Below are 16,502 nucleotides of genomic sequence, written 5' to 3' on the forward strand. Positions count from 1 at the left end.
ATATTGCTTCTGTTTTATGTTTTGGTTTTTTGGCCATGAGGAATGTGGGATCTTAGCTCCCCGACCAGGGGATGAACCCATACCCCCTGCATAGGAAGGCATAGTCTTAACCACTGGACCACCAGGGAAGTCCCTATTTATTTTAATTTAAAAGAAACTTGTCTTGATTCTTTGCTGGATTTGTTTCTGTTTTGTGTTTCTGTTTTAAATGGCTTTAGCCTGGAGAAGGCACCCTATGAATTTACATAACTGTCTTTGTAAAACTCTGTAATTGCATTGTTCTTAAAATGGAAATAGGAACTTATTTATGGTCTTTTATTTGACTTTCATATCCAAATTAAAATGTGGTGGGTGTCTACTTTAAATTTTTTTACTCCTTAATACTCAGATTTATTAGAAGATTTTAAGGTTTATTTTCTCTCACATTTTACTTAATTATTCATTCATTCATATAGAACTGTTTATTGAGCACCTCTTATTGACCAGAGCCTGCAGTGAACAAGATAGACAAGGACAGAGCTTGGGAAGTTAGATTGCAAGGAGTGCTAGAGAGGAAGTAACAGGGTGCTGTGCTGCTTTAGATAGGGTGGCCAGAGAGCCCTTTTCAAGGAAGAAACATTTACATTGAAACTAAAGGCTGAGTTGGAGCAACCTATATAAAGAGCTGTGGGTACAAGTGAAGGAAACAGCATGTGGAGAAGCCATGAGAGAGGAAAGACCTCGACATATTTTAGGAATGGACAGAAACCAGTGTGATTTTGGAGAGGTAGATTATGTCGGCAAGGGCTTTACCTTTTCACTTTTTGTTCAGTGAGAAACCCAATTGTAAGTGTAACGGGCATAAATTTTGTAAACTACAAATTTGAATGTGCAAACATGTAACTTTCATTATTTCTCTATAACTAAAACTTCCTTAACTCTGGAGCTTCTTATTTCTACTGGGTAATAGAAAACAATCTTGCCAATTTAGGATAAAGTCAGTACCTTCTGGTCTAATTTGTTAGTTAATTCCAGGTTTACTCAGACCCTTGGGTAAATAATCAGTCCTTTGGATAAATGTTCAGTTTTTTTCACATCCCCCCCTTTTTTTTTTTCTGGGGTGGAAGGTATTCATAGAGAAGCCTTATAATATTTTCTGGCATTGAGGAAGTGGCCTCTCATCTTTGTGCCATCCTCTGCCCTTGGCCACTACTAGGTTGTACCTTGTACTGGCTTAATCTTGAGTGGCCCTGTCTGCTCTGCTGCATCTGAGGCTGATGTCCCTGATGCTTCCATGGCTTCTGGTCAGCGGGTCTGTGTGTGCTGGGTCCTCCTTAAACCCAGGCTCTTTTGGGCCCACTGACCCAAGGCAAACTCCTTAATGGTTTCCACGTTTTGCTGGCATGCTTGGGACTCTGAGGTAGCTTTTCAGGAGTGTGGTCTGGGCATGTCATTGGTATTGCTCCCCTACTACATTGAGGTAGTGTTAGTTGCAAGCTTTTGCTAAAAGGCTTGCGGTTCCCTGGACCATAACTTGGGAAGGGGAAACATGATTATCTTGTATTCTTGGCCCTTCCCCACAAACATACTGGAGATCTTTCTCACCCTTCCTCACCCTGAGACTTAGCCCCAGATGAGACAGAAGGTAAGAATTTTGAACTTGTATCTAAACTATTTCTAATTCCTCTTTCTTTCTGCACTCCTCTCCCAGGTTTTTATGTCCTCTAAATTGCTGGGGAAGAATTGCATTTACGTCACCACCTGCTACTTCCTCTGTGCTGTAGTTTACAGTATAAACTCTGCCAGCAGAGTTTTCTTGCCTTGGGGTGTGATATTTAAAGCCATGGTTTTAGAATTTAAAAAGCTCTTTTTACTCTTAAGCCTTCAGATACTGCCATTGAAATCCTTATCTTTCAAGAATTATGGTTTCAGTGGATTAAGGAGCTAACTTGTAAGAGTTGAAGCTGTAAAAGTCTTAGAAAAAATGTAGGTATAAATATTTATGATCTTAGACTAGGCAGCAGTTCCTTAAATAGGACACCAAAAGCACAAATAGCCAAAGAAAAAATAGATACGTTGGACTTCGTCAAAATTGAAACCTTTTGTGTATCAAAGGATATTATCAAGATAGTGAAATATCCAAGTACCAGTATCTTTTCATAGAGTAAAAGCGTCCAGAACTCCGGATAGAATTCTCAGCTGGAGATGTAAATTTTGTCATCATCAGTGAGTAGGTAATGTAAATACAGTCATCCTGGGGTGGACGTTAGAAGAGCAAAGAGAGGAGCCCTGGGGGAGTGTCAGAATCTAAGGGCTGAGTAGAGAAAGGAAGGAAGGATCTGAGAGGTTGAAATATGAGTATGAATTACCATAAAAGCTTCCCCAACTCGATTTTAAGTTTCTTGAGGACTAAGACCATCATGTTCATCATTTTATCCACAGTTCTTACCATAAAGTAGGTTTTCAGTAAATGTCATTAAATGAAGACTGAGAAGTTTCAAGAAAAGAGTGGTCAGCAGTGTCAAATGTAGAAAACAGGTCAGCTACTATAACGACAGAGCAGCAAGTAGCTGATTGATCATCTTCTATAGAACAGTTTCAGTGGAATCTCCATGGTAGAGATAAATGCCAGGTTGCTGAGAACTAGAGTGAATAGTTGTGAGAGAGTGGAAGCAGTAAGTGCAGGCATTCTTTTCAAAAAGCTTGTAGAGATACAGGATCATAGGTAGAGGGCATATTCTATCAAGATGAGAGAAAGTGTTCAGCATGTTTATGTGCTAAACAGAAAAAGTTAGAAGGAACGGAGAAGTTGATGATACAGGAAGAAGGAGGTATGTGAGATTGATTGAACATTGTCCTTAAGAGTAGAGGGAACAGAGTGAGGATACTAGGTTTCAGTAGGAATAGGAATATTGTTTCCATTGAAGTAGGAATAAAGAAAGGATGGTGCAGATGGAGAAAAGTGTTTGGGTGGTAGGTGAGGAATTTGGGGTATCAACACACTTGATGAATTTTTCAGTGAAGTGGGGGGATCACCTCATCAGCTGAGATTATAGAGGATGGTGATGGTGATTTTAGGGGAGAGTTTGAGGAGGAAGGGAGAATTTCATTGAGAGAAATGAGAGGGCTAACTGAATGGGATTACTTAAAGGAATTGTAATAATTTTTCATGGCTCTGGTATATATAGTTGTGTGATGATTTTTTTCCCCCCTCTCTCAGGCCTCACCAGCCTGAGGGGCTGAGCAGACAAGTTGAACAACTGGATTGATTTTGGTTTGAGTTTTACAGGCCAGTGTGGCAGACAGAGGATGCAAGAAATGACGGTAGTTAGAGCATTTCAAGTTCTGGGCCATTGAGTCTAGGCTCAGTAGCGAACAAATGAAACCAGAAAGTAGCTGCTGGGATATGAAGTGGTCAAGACTGGATGTTGAATTTTAAGATTAAGTAGGAGCAGTTGCTGGTTATGACTGAATGCAACATCTGGCTATGGAATGGGTTTCTGAAGTGGAGAGAAAGGGAAGGTTCCTGGAGTTGAGATAAGGGAACTATAGAGCTAGAATTTTACAGGAGTCAGCTACACAGGAAGTGAGTTGCTCAGAATGGTGGCAGAGCAAGGGGTGGAAAGATTTTGAACCAGGTTCCAAAGCCTTTAGTGAATGTGGGAGAGTGACCAAGAGACCAGTGGATGACAAGGAGAGAGAGGTAGCAGCAGATGACTTAAACCTCAAAAGACGTACCTTTATCTGAGGGTAAAGAACTGTGATGGTGAACAAGGCATGACTTCCATGCTTCACGTTTGCTGAGTGGGAGAGAATAGCTCGCACCCAGATTAGTTTAGAGAGCAAGACTGCTGGCAACCAATTTAAATTGGGTGGGGTTTAGGGAATTTGTTTGCAGTGGAACAGTGTAAAGGGTTATCAGGAAGTATAGCTATTGGAGGGTGTGTGATGGTCGAAGAGAGAGACAGTACAGAGCAGAAATGAGATCAGAGTGCAGCAGGAAAGAGGGATTAATCGTAGGGGCTTACATTTTGGTTGATTGTAAGAATATGGTGATTTCAGCTAATCTCAAAATTTTTATTCATTTTGTGGGTAAAATGCGTTGATGCTGACAGACGGAGGTTCTGGGTTATGCACAAAGCTAGATGAGTTCAGGTCTAGATTGTTTTCAGGTCTACTTGGCAGTGTTTAGCCGTCTGTGGCCTTTGCTCAGCATGTCATAAAGAACCCTAGCATGGGGCTGTTTTCTTTTTGGCAAGGCTTAGCCCTGGGAAAGGAGGAAGGCAGGGGTGGAAGCGATTGGTGCTCACTTGATTTTTTGGCCTTGACAAACTTGTCTCTAAGGGGTGGGCATATGGGTAGAGGTAACCCTGAGCCCATATTGGGTCTTGAGAAATCATTAGGTCTTCAGGCCTTTGCACAGCAGATGCCAGGTTAAGAGGGAGTGTAAAACTTTCTGAGTCACACAAGGAGGGAATGGCAATATAAATAGTTCTTGATCTCTTTAAAGGCATGTAAATTTAGTAATATTGCAGCAATAGTTTAGCCATATTTGTTATAAAGTATAACCTGAAATACTACATGTTAAATGTGTTTTTTTTTTTTTTTTTTTTTTTTGGCCAGACCGTGCAGCTTTCAGGATCTTAGTTCCTGCACCAGGGGTTGAACCTAGGCCACAGCAGTGAAAATGCCAAGTCCTAATGGATGGACCGCCAGGGAATTCCCTAAATGTCTACTTTTGGACATTTAGAAAATGTATCAATTGATAAAGTTACAAAATAATATTCTGAGACTTTTACCTCTCCCAATATGCCTTAAAACCAAAGGTTACACTACATTAATATTTGGCATATTTTAAATATGCTTTCAGACTTCCTCAAGTCACAAAATACTTAGAATCATGATGCATGGTGTTTTGGCAGAACACTAAGAAATACTGATGTGTGTGATTTCATTGTACAAACTAAGAACAATTTTGCTAGCAGGTAATATGACTTCGTTGTATGTTTAACCATTTCTGCCTCTCACAAAATGATAAATAACCTTTGAAAGAAATCACATTTCATACTTTTCCCGTCTTTGACCACTAGGCCAGTTTGCTTTGTTTTGTCATCTAGTAGAACTTTAGCTCAAAGGCAAGTGGTATCAAGTAAGAGTTAAGCAAAATTGACATACTCCATAAAAAAACTTGGAAAACGTAGAGAAGTAGGAAGAAGGGTCACCTATGGCTCAAATCAACCATAGTTGACATTTGGGTGTTTGTTTATTTATTAATTTATTTTTTGTTTCTTGTTTTTTTTGGGGTTTTTTTTGGATTGGGCTAAGTGGCTTTATTAGAGAAAGCCAAGATTACAAAGGACTTAACAGTTGGCATCTTCTTGCTGAAAGTGGGCACAACATTGACAAAGCACTGGTTGTACTGCATACGCTTCTTGGCCCGGCCCATTTTCTTTTTCTCTTGTTTGGCCACCTTGGGAATCTGACCTCTTACTTTCCTGGCACGGGTCAGGGAACCATGGACTTTACCTCCAAACATGCGGCTGGCTACTTCCAGAGTGCTCGGAGTGCTCACAGCCTCCACCCCACACTGGCCCAGGGTAGCCTCATCCTGCAGGAGCAGGACCTGATCTTCTGGAGTGAGGCCCTCCAACGAGGCTACATGAGCCTTGATCTGGGCGACTGTCACCTGGCCAGTCACCTGGAGAGTGTGTAGCTCCTGCGCGCAGACAAACAGCTGCATGTTGGCAACTGAACCGCTTTACCACTGCCGCTAACGTGAAGATGGAGTTGAGAAAGGAAGGAATGAGGGTGTGCACATCCTCTCCACCTGCTGTTGCCATGTCACTGGGTGTATTTTTTTTTTTTATTTATTATTATTTTTTAAGTTAATTTATTTTTGGCTGCATTGGGTCTTCATTGTTGCCTTCGGGCTTTCTCTAGTTGTGGCGAGCGGGGACTACTCATCATTGCAGTGCACGGGCTTCTCATTGCGGTGGCTTCTCTTGTTGCAGAGCACGGGCTCTAGGCTCACGGGCTTCAGTAGTTGTGGCACGAGGGCTCAGTATTTGTGGCTCGCGGGCTCTAGAGCGCAGGCTCAGTAGTTGTGGCGCACGGGCTTAGTTGCTCCGCGGCATGTGGGATCTTCCTGGACTAGGGCTTGAACCCGTGTCTCCTGCATTGGCAGGCGGATTCTTAACCATTGCGCCACTAGGGAAGCCCTTGGCGTATTTTTAGATTTAGTTTTTGTCTTAAATTTTGATTACTTGGTGTTTTGTTGGCTTGTTTTAGAAAATTATGCTTATACTACAAAAATAAACTAGTAACTTGCTTTTTCACATAGCATTATTCATAATCTTTCAAATATAATTTGTAATGACTGTGTAATGCAAGTAATGTACCACTCTTTGTTTAATCCTTCCACTAAAATTAGACTTATTTATTTATTTATGGCTGCACCACTCAGCTTGCAGGATCTTAGTTTCTGGACCAGAGATGGAACCTGGGCCCTCAGCAGTGAGAGCTCTGAGTCCTAACCACTGGACCACCAGGGAATTCCCTAGACTTCTTTAGTATTTCTAATTTTCCACAATATTAAACAATGAGGCAATATGTGTATTTAAGGTTTTATCTTGTATTCTTATTTATTTCCATAGTATAGATTCTTGGAGATTGATTTGTTTGATCAAAGGTTGTAAGCATTTCTGAAGATCCTGACACATACTGCTTAGAAAAAATTCTAAATGGAAGGGTAGCATGATCAGTGCTCTGACAATGACTGTAAATTTGCCAAATGGGCACAATAAATACCAAACGGAAAACACGCCATCATTTGAATATTGACTTCTATACAACAGACATGAGACTTAAATAGATGTATCTTGATAACAGAAACTATTCATGTCCTTATTCAAATGATTGCAGGCTGGGTGATGATGAATAGGTTCCACATAGTATCTTGGATAATTGAATAACTACTGTGATGAGATGTGATCACTTGAAGCCACTGAGGGCTATGAGAATGGAATATAAAACAATGCTCTATTCTACTACATGTATAGGTTCCAGGCACTGAACCCATGTGCTGGAATCTGTAAGGAGATATTACTGGCTTATTAAGGATACAACTCAGGAATAGCCAAGTGGAAGAGATGTGTAGGGCAAGGTATGGGGGAAGGGGTGTGGAGCTTCCCATGCCTTCTTCCACATGCCACCCTTCCTGCACCTCGATGTGTTCACCAACTGGAAGTACTAAACTTGTATTTTTTTTAAACAGATTTAATTTTAGTGATGGAATTCTTTATTGTTTCTCATAGTGTTTTTTGTTTGTTTTGTTTTGATTTTAAAAGACATTAATCAGTCTTGAGGGATGGTCTGTGGAAAAGTGGGTTCTATCATATAAGTTTGGGAAACTGCATACTAGGTATATCCCTTGACTCCTTGGAGATTCATGATGAGCATCAACTTTTATCAGGTTAATAAAGACTCAGGGAAATGATGTTACTACTAATAATTTAACATTTATCAAGCACTTATTATTTTAAGGCTCTGTTCTAAGAACCCCAGATTTTTTTTTTAAAACATCTTTATTGGAGTATAATTGCTTTACAAAGGTGTGTTAGTTTCTGCTTTATAACAAAGTGAATCAGCTATACATATACATATACCCCATATCTCAACCCCAGATGTATTAATCTTTCTAATTTTTACAACAAATCTGCCTTTGCAATTGTCTCCTTTTTTTTTTTTTTTTTTTTAACAGGTGGGAAACCTGAGACCCAGAGTAGTGAAATAACATGTTTCAAATCTCATGGCTAGGCCAGGAGGTGGAAGAGCAGGGATTGAAACCCAGATAGTCTGACTCCAGCGGCCTCCGGGCACTATGTTGTACTGCTTGTAACCAGTGAAGAAACTGGTTTAGTGTTAAGTCCGGCATTTCTCAAACTTGTTTGACTGTGGAAACTCATTATCTTTCAATATTTTTATAGGGATTAGTCTTCCATGAAGTTAACTCTGCAAAATGCTGCTTCGAGCCAGCCTACGCTGGTGATCTTTCAAAAAGTGTTGCTTTAGAATAGAACTTTTTTTTTAACTTGGTTCTCTTTTGATAATATTAAATGTATACTTATTTATTTGTTACTTTTTTTCTACTCAAAAGCCTAATATTTTGACTTGAAGGTATTTTATATTCTCTTTCACAGTCACCGTCATAGGAATTTTTAAAAGGGCAACATCACTCTTTAGTACTTTTGAGGTACTAAAACAGTTCATAATCCAAATCATTACTTTACTCTGCTTTCTCTGCTCTAATGTTATCATAAAGTTTTAAAAATAAATTAAGAAACTGACAGGTATTTAGTGCCATGGAGCATTATAATAATTGACATCAGAGTTTGAACCTTGGCTCTGCCTTTTTATTAGCTATGTAATCTTTTTTTTTTTTTTTTTTTGCGGTACGCGGGCCTCTCACAGTTGTGGCCTCTCCCGTTGCGGAGCACAGGCTCTGGACGCGCAGGCTCAGCAGCCATGGCTCACGGGCCCAGCCGCTCCGCGGCACGTGGGATCTGCCTGGACCGGGGCACGAACCCATGTCCCCTGCATCGGCAGGCGGATTCTCAACCACTGCGCCACCAGGAAACCCTTAGTTATGTAATCTTAGAAAAGGTACTTCATTTCTCAAAACTTCTGTTTCTTCCTCTAAAAGGTTAAGGTGGCTGTGAGAATTAAAAGTAGTATCTGGCACATAGAAGGGTCACAGTACATGTTAATTACCCTTCTTTTTTTCTTTTCTTAAGTTATCTCGATTCTGTATACCATTAATGATTATGAAAATAGTTGGAAAAGAAAAATCAGTTTTAAATTTGAACTGTCTCAGCATTATGCTGATATCAGCTACATTTCTGATAAAGTGGTGTTGTCATGATACAGGTTGTATGGGAGTTAAAACCAGTTTCCTTCCGGCTTTCCAACTGGCATAATAAGCAAAACCTGACTAGGCAAACATAGACCTATTTATTAGATCACTTATTATTAATGTTAAACTAGCTTTGGTGCTGACTTTTCCTGTTCTTTTTGAAATTTCACTGTTGTCATTTAAAATCTGACCTTCAAAAGCTTTGTAAAATGCTTAATGGTTTAAATTATCCTTCAGAACATAAGAAGTATATTTTCCAAAGTGGTGTTCTCTATCTAGCAATATGGTCAAAATCATGCAGGAGGACAGAATTGCTTATATTTTCACATTATCTACTGGAGGCTTATTCAGTTTTTATGGCAATCAACTTCTGGCTTTAGGGACAGTACTTAACATGTATAACCAAAGCATGAATAATCATTTAAAACAAAGCTACTAAAAGAAAAATCTATGGGGATTTTTCAATTTCACAATGATTTACTGCCTAAGCAAAAAGAAGATGGGTTTCGTTTGAGCTGTATGTGGGAGATCTCTAATATTCTATTCTAAGTGCCTCGTATAGCCCTGGTACATAGTAAACACTCAGTAAATATTTATTGACTGACTGAATTTGGTTTCTAATCCCAACTATGTGCCTTGCAACTTCTGTAACCTTGGCCCTTCTTGCACCTTCTAAACTTCAGTTTCTTATGTAAAAAAGGAGGCATCAATATTTACTTCCCAGTATTGTTGTAACAATTAAGTGTTCATGCATTAAAATAGCCAGTCCAGCACATGGCACATAGTAGGCAAACAGTGCACTGCATGTTTCCCCAGGCACATCACTTCATTCTTCCGTAATGTTCTTTTCAAGCACTCTTTTTCTTTCTCATTACCTAAACATTTAGAAGCTGTATTAAAGAGATAAGATGAATGTTTGCCAATTAAACTGAAATTATATTCCTTTGTAGCCCACACTTGGAATGTTTTAGCAAAAATGATTCTATGTCTGACAGACCTTGGTTTGAATCCTGGCTTTGCAGTGTACTAGTGTTGTGACCTTAGGGAAGTTACTTAACCTCTCTGTAAGGTATTGTGAGCAGAAATGAGTTAAATATATAAAGCCTCTATTTCCATTGCCTGGTTCGCATAGGCCCCAAATAGATGTTATTATTTTATGTTGAAACTGTTATTTAATCTGATAATTTACATAATTAATTCATGTAGACTGAGAGCCTACTCTACTCAAATGCCATTAAGAGCAAGCAGGAAGATTGTGAATGGACACTGGGCAAATTATTATGTAGGCGACTGAATTTTACCTTGCCTAGAATCAGGTTCAGCAGAAGTGGTATTTTCTATTATATTTGAGGTAAAATAAATTAATGGGCTATTATTGCATTTGGCATGGCCCTTTTTTTTTTTTGGATGTTGCTTTTCTGTATTGAATATCAAAATTTAAAAAAATGAATGTCAGAGATAGCTTCATGAGGGCTAAAGCAGACCAGGTAAATTTTGCTGTCTAAAAAGTTTTTCGGGGGACTTCCCTGGTAGTCCAGTGGTAAAGAATCCGCCATACAATGCAGGGAACGTGGGTTTGATCCCTGGTCAGGGAACTAAGATCCCACATGCCACGGGGCAACTAAGCCCGCGCGCCACAACTTCTGAGCTAGTGCGCCACAACTTCTGAGCTAGTGCATCTCAACTAGAGAGCCCGTGTGCCGCAAACTACAGAGCCCACGTGCCCTGAAGCCTGCGTACCACAACTAGAGAAGAAGAAAAAAACTCTCATGCCACAACTAGGGAGAAGCCCGCGCACCGCAACAAAGATCCCGTGTGCCGCAACTAAGACCCAACACAGCCAAGAATAAAGTAAATAAATCTTAAATAAATAAATAATAAATTAAAAGTATTTTGGGACTTCCCTGGTGACGCAGTGGTTAAGAATCCATCTGCCAGTGCAGGGGACACGGGTTCAAGCCCTGGTCTTGGGAGATCCAACATGCTGCGGAGCAACTAACCCCCTGAGCCACAACTACTGAGCCCACATGCCACAACTACTGAAGCCCATGCACCTAGAGCCTGTGCTCCACAACAAGAGAAGCCACCACAATGAGAAGCCCACGCACCACAATGAAGAGTAGCCCCCACTCGCCACAACTAGAGAAAGCCCGCACACAGCAATGAAGACCCAGTGCAGCCAAAAAATAAATAAATAAATAAATAAAATAAAAAGTTTTTCATCTTTTGCTGAACTTCTTCATTAGAAATAAACATGTTCCTCTCCTGTACTAAAATTCAACATACGATATTGGTAAGCCAAATTTAATAAAACATTCTGCCTATTTTAAAACTCACTTGACTTCTTTAGATATTATATAAAATTGATTCCTACCCTGGCAGACTAAGCATTGCAAAGCTGGCAATAAAAGATTTTTATGCGAATTCCTGACAAATAGAAAAGCTTAAGGATGGTATTGGGCATTATAGAAAAAGGTTTATTTCTGAAAATGTTTCTAGGGACTTCCCTGGTGGTCCAGTGGCTAAGACTCCATGCTCCCAACGCAGGGGGCCCAGGTTCGATCCCTGGTCAAGGAACTAGATCCCACATGCCCAACTAAGAATTCGTATGCCACAACTAAAGATCCGTATGCCACAGCTAAAGATCCTGTATGCGGCAACAAAGATCCCGCACAAGGCGTGGAAGATCCTGCATGCCACAACTAAGACCTGGCACAACCAAAATAAATAAATATATAAATAAAAATGTTTCTAATGTCCATATCAAATTAACAATAAGGTTTTTAAAGAAATACCAAAATAATCATCATTTATTTTGGAAGTTAACTTTCTCTGATAAGATGTTAACATCTGTTTTTGGTTTTGTAGGGTTTCTTTCATTAATTAAAGTATAACTCACATAGCATAAAAGTTTCAGTGGCTTTGAGTATAATCAGTGTTGTGCAACCATCACCATTATCTAGTTCCAGAACTTTTTCATCGCCCTCAAAGGAAACCCCTCTTAAGTTTTCCCCCTTCTCCTAGCCCCTGGCAGCCATATATCTGTTTATATTTCTATGGAGTTGCCTGTTCTGAGTAATTTATATAAATAGAATCATACGATATATTGCCTTATGTGTCTGGTTCCTTTAGTGTAGCATGTTTTCAGAGTTTACCTGTGATGTGGCATATCAGTACTTTGTAGCTCTTCTGGGCTGAATAATATTCCATTGTGAGGATATACCACATTTGGTTCATCCATTCATCAGTTGATGGATGTTTGGGTTATTTCCACTTTTTGACTGATAGGAATGATGCTGCTATGAACATTCATTTACAGGTTTTTGTGGACATATGTTTTCAATTCTCCTTGGTGTATACCTAGGATGTAATTACTGGGTTATGTGATATCTTTATGTTTAACTTTTTGAGGAACTGTCAAACAGTTTTTCCGAAGCAGCTGCATCATGTTATGTAGTTTTTAGTGTTATTTAAGATACTTGGAAGAAATGAGAAAAAAGTTTATGAAAATGTTAACCTAAGCATGTTAGTACTCATGAGAGTCATTCTGGCAAGCCAGGTGGAAGTCTCAATTTGCCTCATTTGCTTTTCAGAATGAAAACATTAAAATATAAACCTACACTATAGAAGTAGTGTGAGTTTTTATTCTCTCTTGTTCCTTCACCCACCCACTTCTCCTAAAAGTTTGGAAATGCTTGGAATTAATGCTGTTTACTTTCACCTAAGGATAGGTGTCTAAAAGTGACATATTAAGTTTCCTGCTTTGCTTTTCCTTAATGAGTTTCATATTTTATTATACAGTTTACTAAAGCAGAGAAACTGATCTGGTCTTTCTACAGAAAACATTCTTAATCAAAATTCAACATAAAAAACAATTTAAAAATTAAAAGTAGATTTAATTGCTTATGTTTAAATTTTCTTGAATATAAAAATATTTTTCAAAAATACCACATAAAGACCTTACTTAAAAATCTTTGTGTAAAAAATGTTGTGTTAATGTAGTGGATGCTTTAGAGATGCTTTTGTCTCCTCTGCTGATGATGCTACCCTTGTCTCTTGTTCTCACTAGTCATTATCAACTATTCAAACAAACTCCTATTCTAACAAATATTTATACAACCTTCATAAATTTACATGAAATGAAATCATTATAAAGAAATAAAGTATATTGGTTTCATTGGGGAAATATACTTTCAAAGCAGAAAGGGTATTTATGGAGTAATTTCTAATGCTAGATTGGAGCTTACGTTCTTTTCATGCCTTTCTCATTTAAGGTGACAATCCACATGAATTTTATGTTTGGAAGAAGAAATGTGATTATCAGTCATTCCATAAAGCTTGATGTGAACCCTGGCTCTCTAGGATAAATTAATCTTTATTTCTTTAAGGATGTATCATAGAGATTGAGTTGTTTTTTTGAGTAATGAAAAATTAAGGGTGTTCTTTTTTAGGTAAACTCAGGTTTTAAACTATGGAAGTCAGCTTTGCAATGTGGACATCGAATTCATTGTTTACTAAATTCTGTAATGTTAACCTATAATTTTCAGTTGTTTTGCAATTATTTTTGTTCTTAACATAATTTATGTTATTGGGTTGGGTAATTTTATCTACTTTCATTTCTGGAATGTCTAAGTATAGGTAGTTGGCATTTGAACTAGAGAAATGTTGGGTTTTAAACAGAATTTCTTCTGAATATTGAATCTTGGTTTTTTTTTTTTTTGGCCATGCTGCACCTGGCATCCAGGATCTTAGTTCCCTGACCAGGGATTGAACCTGTGCCCCCTGCAGTGGAAGCATGGAGTCTTAACCACTGGACCACCAGGGAAGTCCCTGAGTATTGAATCTTTTAATAAGTGTTTTTTATTACATTTTTTGGTCCATTGTATTAATTTTTCAGTTGATAACCTTTGGTACTGACTAGAGGTAGTATAGAAACTGCTTTCTACCTCAAAAAAATTTAAAAATAAATTTTAGATTAAAAAATCGACCTCAGGGCTTCCCTGGTGGCACAGTGGTTAAGAATCCGCCTGCCAGTGCAGGGGATACGGGTTCGAGCCCTGGTCCGGGAAGATCCCGCATGCCGCGGAGCGGCTGGGCCTGTGAGCCATGGCCGCTGAGCCTGCGCGTCCGGAGCCTGTGCTCCGCAACGGGAGAGGCCACAACAGTGAGAGGCCCGCGTACCGCAAAAAAAAAAAAAAAAAAAAAAAAAAAATCGACCTCAAAAAATTAAAAATAGAATTACTGTGTAATTCAGCAATTCCACTTTGGGGAACATATTCTAAAGAAGTGAAATCTCTGTCTTGAAGAGATATCTGCACCCCCATGTTCATTGTAGCATTATTTATAATAGCCAAGACATGGAAATAACCTAGGTGTTCATTGATGGCTGAATGGATAAAGAAAATGTGGTGTATGGGACTTCCCTGGTGGTGCAGTGGTTAAGAATCCACCTGCCAATGCAGGGTACATGGGTTTGAGCCCTGGTCTGGGAAGATCCCACATGCCGTGGAGCAACTAAGCCTGTGCACCACTACTGAGCCGGCGCTCTAGACCCTGAGAACCACAACTACTGAAACCTGTGCTCTGGAACCTGCGAGCTACAACTACCTACCCCATGTGCCACAACTACTGAGCCTGCGTTCTAGAGCCCGTGAGCCACAACTACTGAGGCCCGCGCACCTAGAGCCCATGCTCTGCAACAAGAGAAGCCACCACAATGAGAAGCCCACGCACCACAACGAAGAGCAGACCCCACTTGATGCAACTAGAGAAAGCCCATGCGCAGCAACAAAGACCCAACACAGCTAAAAATAAATAACTTAATTAATTACAAAAAAAGAAAAAATACTGACTTGGACCTGGGAGGCCAAATCATTTAAAAAAAAAAAAGAAAATGTGGTGTGTATATATACAATGGGGTATTATTCAACCATAAAAATAAGGAAATCCTGCCATTTGCAACAACATGGATGGACCTCAAGGGCATTATGCTAAGTAAAATAAGCCAGACCAAGAAAGACAAATACTTTATGATATCACTTAAATGTGGAATCTAAAAAAACTGAAGGCACAGAAACAGAACAGATTGGTGGTTGTCAGAGGGGTGGGCCTGGGGAGATAGGGGAAGGTGGTCAAAAGGTACAGACGTCAGTTATAAGATAAATAAGTTCTGGAGGTGTAATGTACAGCATGGTGACTATAGTTAACAGTACTACATTAAATATTTAAAAATTGCGAACAGAGTAAATCTTAAGCGTTCTCATCACAAGAAAAAAAATTTATAACTATGTGAGGTGATGGTTGTTAACTTATTGTGGTAATCATTTTGTAGTATATACATATATCAAATTATTATACCCTATACCTTAAACTAATGCAATGTTATATGTCAATTATATCTCAATAAAACTGGGGGGGGAATCCTCCCAGATAAAATATTGATGGCTGCAATTTTTATATAAGATATTGGTGAAGGGAAAGAAGCAGGGAATTTTGGAGGTCAAGTTTTATATTATGAAACCCAACTTAGTGATTTAGACATACTTCAAAACAGTAGGAGTGATCTGTGACCAAAATGTGATTTCTAGGAGAAATGACTATTATGTAGATGGAGTATCTGCCCAGGCTTTATTGTTCTTGGTGTTCAAACTCTGATCTTGTTGCCAAGATAAAGGAAAATGTTCCTTCAATTGCAAATTGTAGTGTATTTCTCCATAAAAAGAGTATAGTTCAAATAGTACTCTTAATTCTAGTTATTCATTTGTTAAATAAATATTTTAAGCTTCTAATAGAAGTCAGGTACTCTGTTACATACTGTTTATGTTTACAAGGATCCAAAGATGAATAAAACAAAGTGTGGGACAACTCTTAAGTAACTATTTTTTTGCTAGCTGTTAGAGCACAAGAGATTGAAAGCCACCTAACATGGTTATATTTATTCTTTTCTTTTTTCCACGGTTCTTAGATATATGTGGATTAAATTGGCCTTTATTTCTTGCCCAGGATCTGAACTTTATTTCATACTTTTTTCCTTTGGAAAAATGTTTCTCAGGTTTCATAACAAAGTAGAACTGAACTTGGAGAGCACAAGTTGGAGACTTTATCTCTTTAGAAGTGGAAAAATGCTGGTCTCCGCATTATTGAGTTAATGTATAGTTAGGACCAAGTTTTCAGTTCTAATTGCTGACTTACTTAGTGAGTGAATGATTGATCATAATCAACTAAGAAGTGTAAGATAAAGCCTGGTATCCTGAGTAGTTTTTCAGGTGCACTTAGTTCTTCAGAATGATAAGCATCTTTAGAGACAGCCTTCATTAATTGTTATTTCTGTTTCTCTTGGGTCATCAGACAGTTTATCTTCTTCCCCCCACAGTGCCCCCCACCCTTTTTGGAGATATGGGAAAGGGTTAGAGGCCTTGATGTTTGAATAGACAAGGTAAGCATTCAAATAAACTTTTCAGTATCATTGTGACAATTAAGTTGAATGATTTGAAATAAAAAATAATTTCAGTTATTTAAAAAGAGTTAAAGTATTAACTGTGTTAATATTTATTTCTAACACTGCTGTAAGCACTTTATGTTCATTATTGGGTTGAAGCCTCATTACAGTCCT

At 38.7% G+C, this 16,502-nt stretch overlaps 2 protein-coding genes across 7 annotated transcripts in view; one reads left to right on the plus strand and one right to left on the minus strand.

Annotated features, from left to right (window-relative positions):
• SHLD2 (shieldin complex subunit 2) overlaps nucleotides 1-16,502 on the plus strand; it is a 112,005-nt gene that overhangs the window by 12,454 nt on the left and 83,049 nt on the right. The gene's annotated exons all lie outside the window — the stretch shown is intronic.
• LOC132507529 (ubiquitin-like FUBI-ribosomal protein eS30 fusion protein) lies at nucleotides 5,300-5,730 on the minus strand. The gene has a single exon (XM_060126955.1). It carries the CDS (start codon nucleotides 5,717-5,719, stop codon nucleotides 5,300-5,302), a length of 420 nt encoding a protein of 139 aa, XP_059982938.1. The 5' UTR covers nucleotides 5,720-5,730.

This window comes from Lagenorhynchus albirostris, chromosome 16, assembly GCF_949774975.1.
Source record: "Lagenorhynchus albirostris chromosome 16, mLagAlb1.1, whole genome shotgun sequence".
Lineage (NCBI taxonomy): Eukaryota > Metazoa > Chordata > Mammalia > Artiodactyla > Delphinidae > Lagenorhynchus > Lagenorhynchus albirostris.

What these genes read in the sequence shown, in the direction of transcription:
- LOC132507529 (XM_060126955.1), bottom strand. Translation starts at nt 5,719, where the DNA reads ATGCAGCTGTTTGTCTGCGCGCAGGAGCTACACACTCTCCAGGTGACT.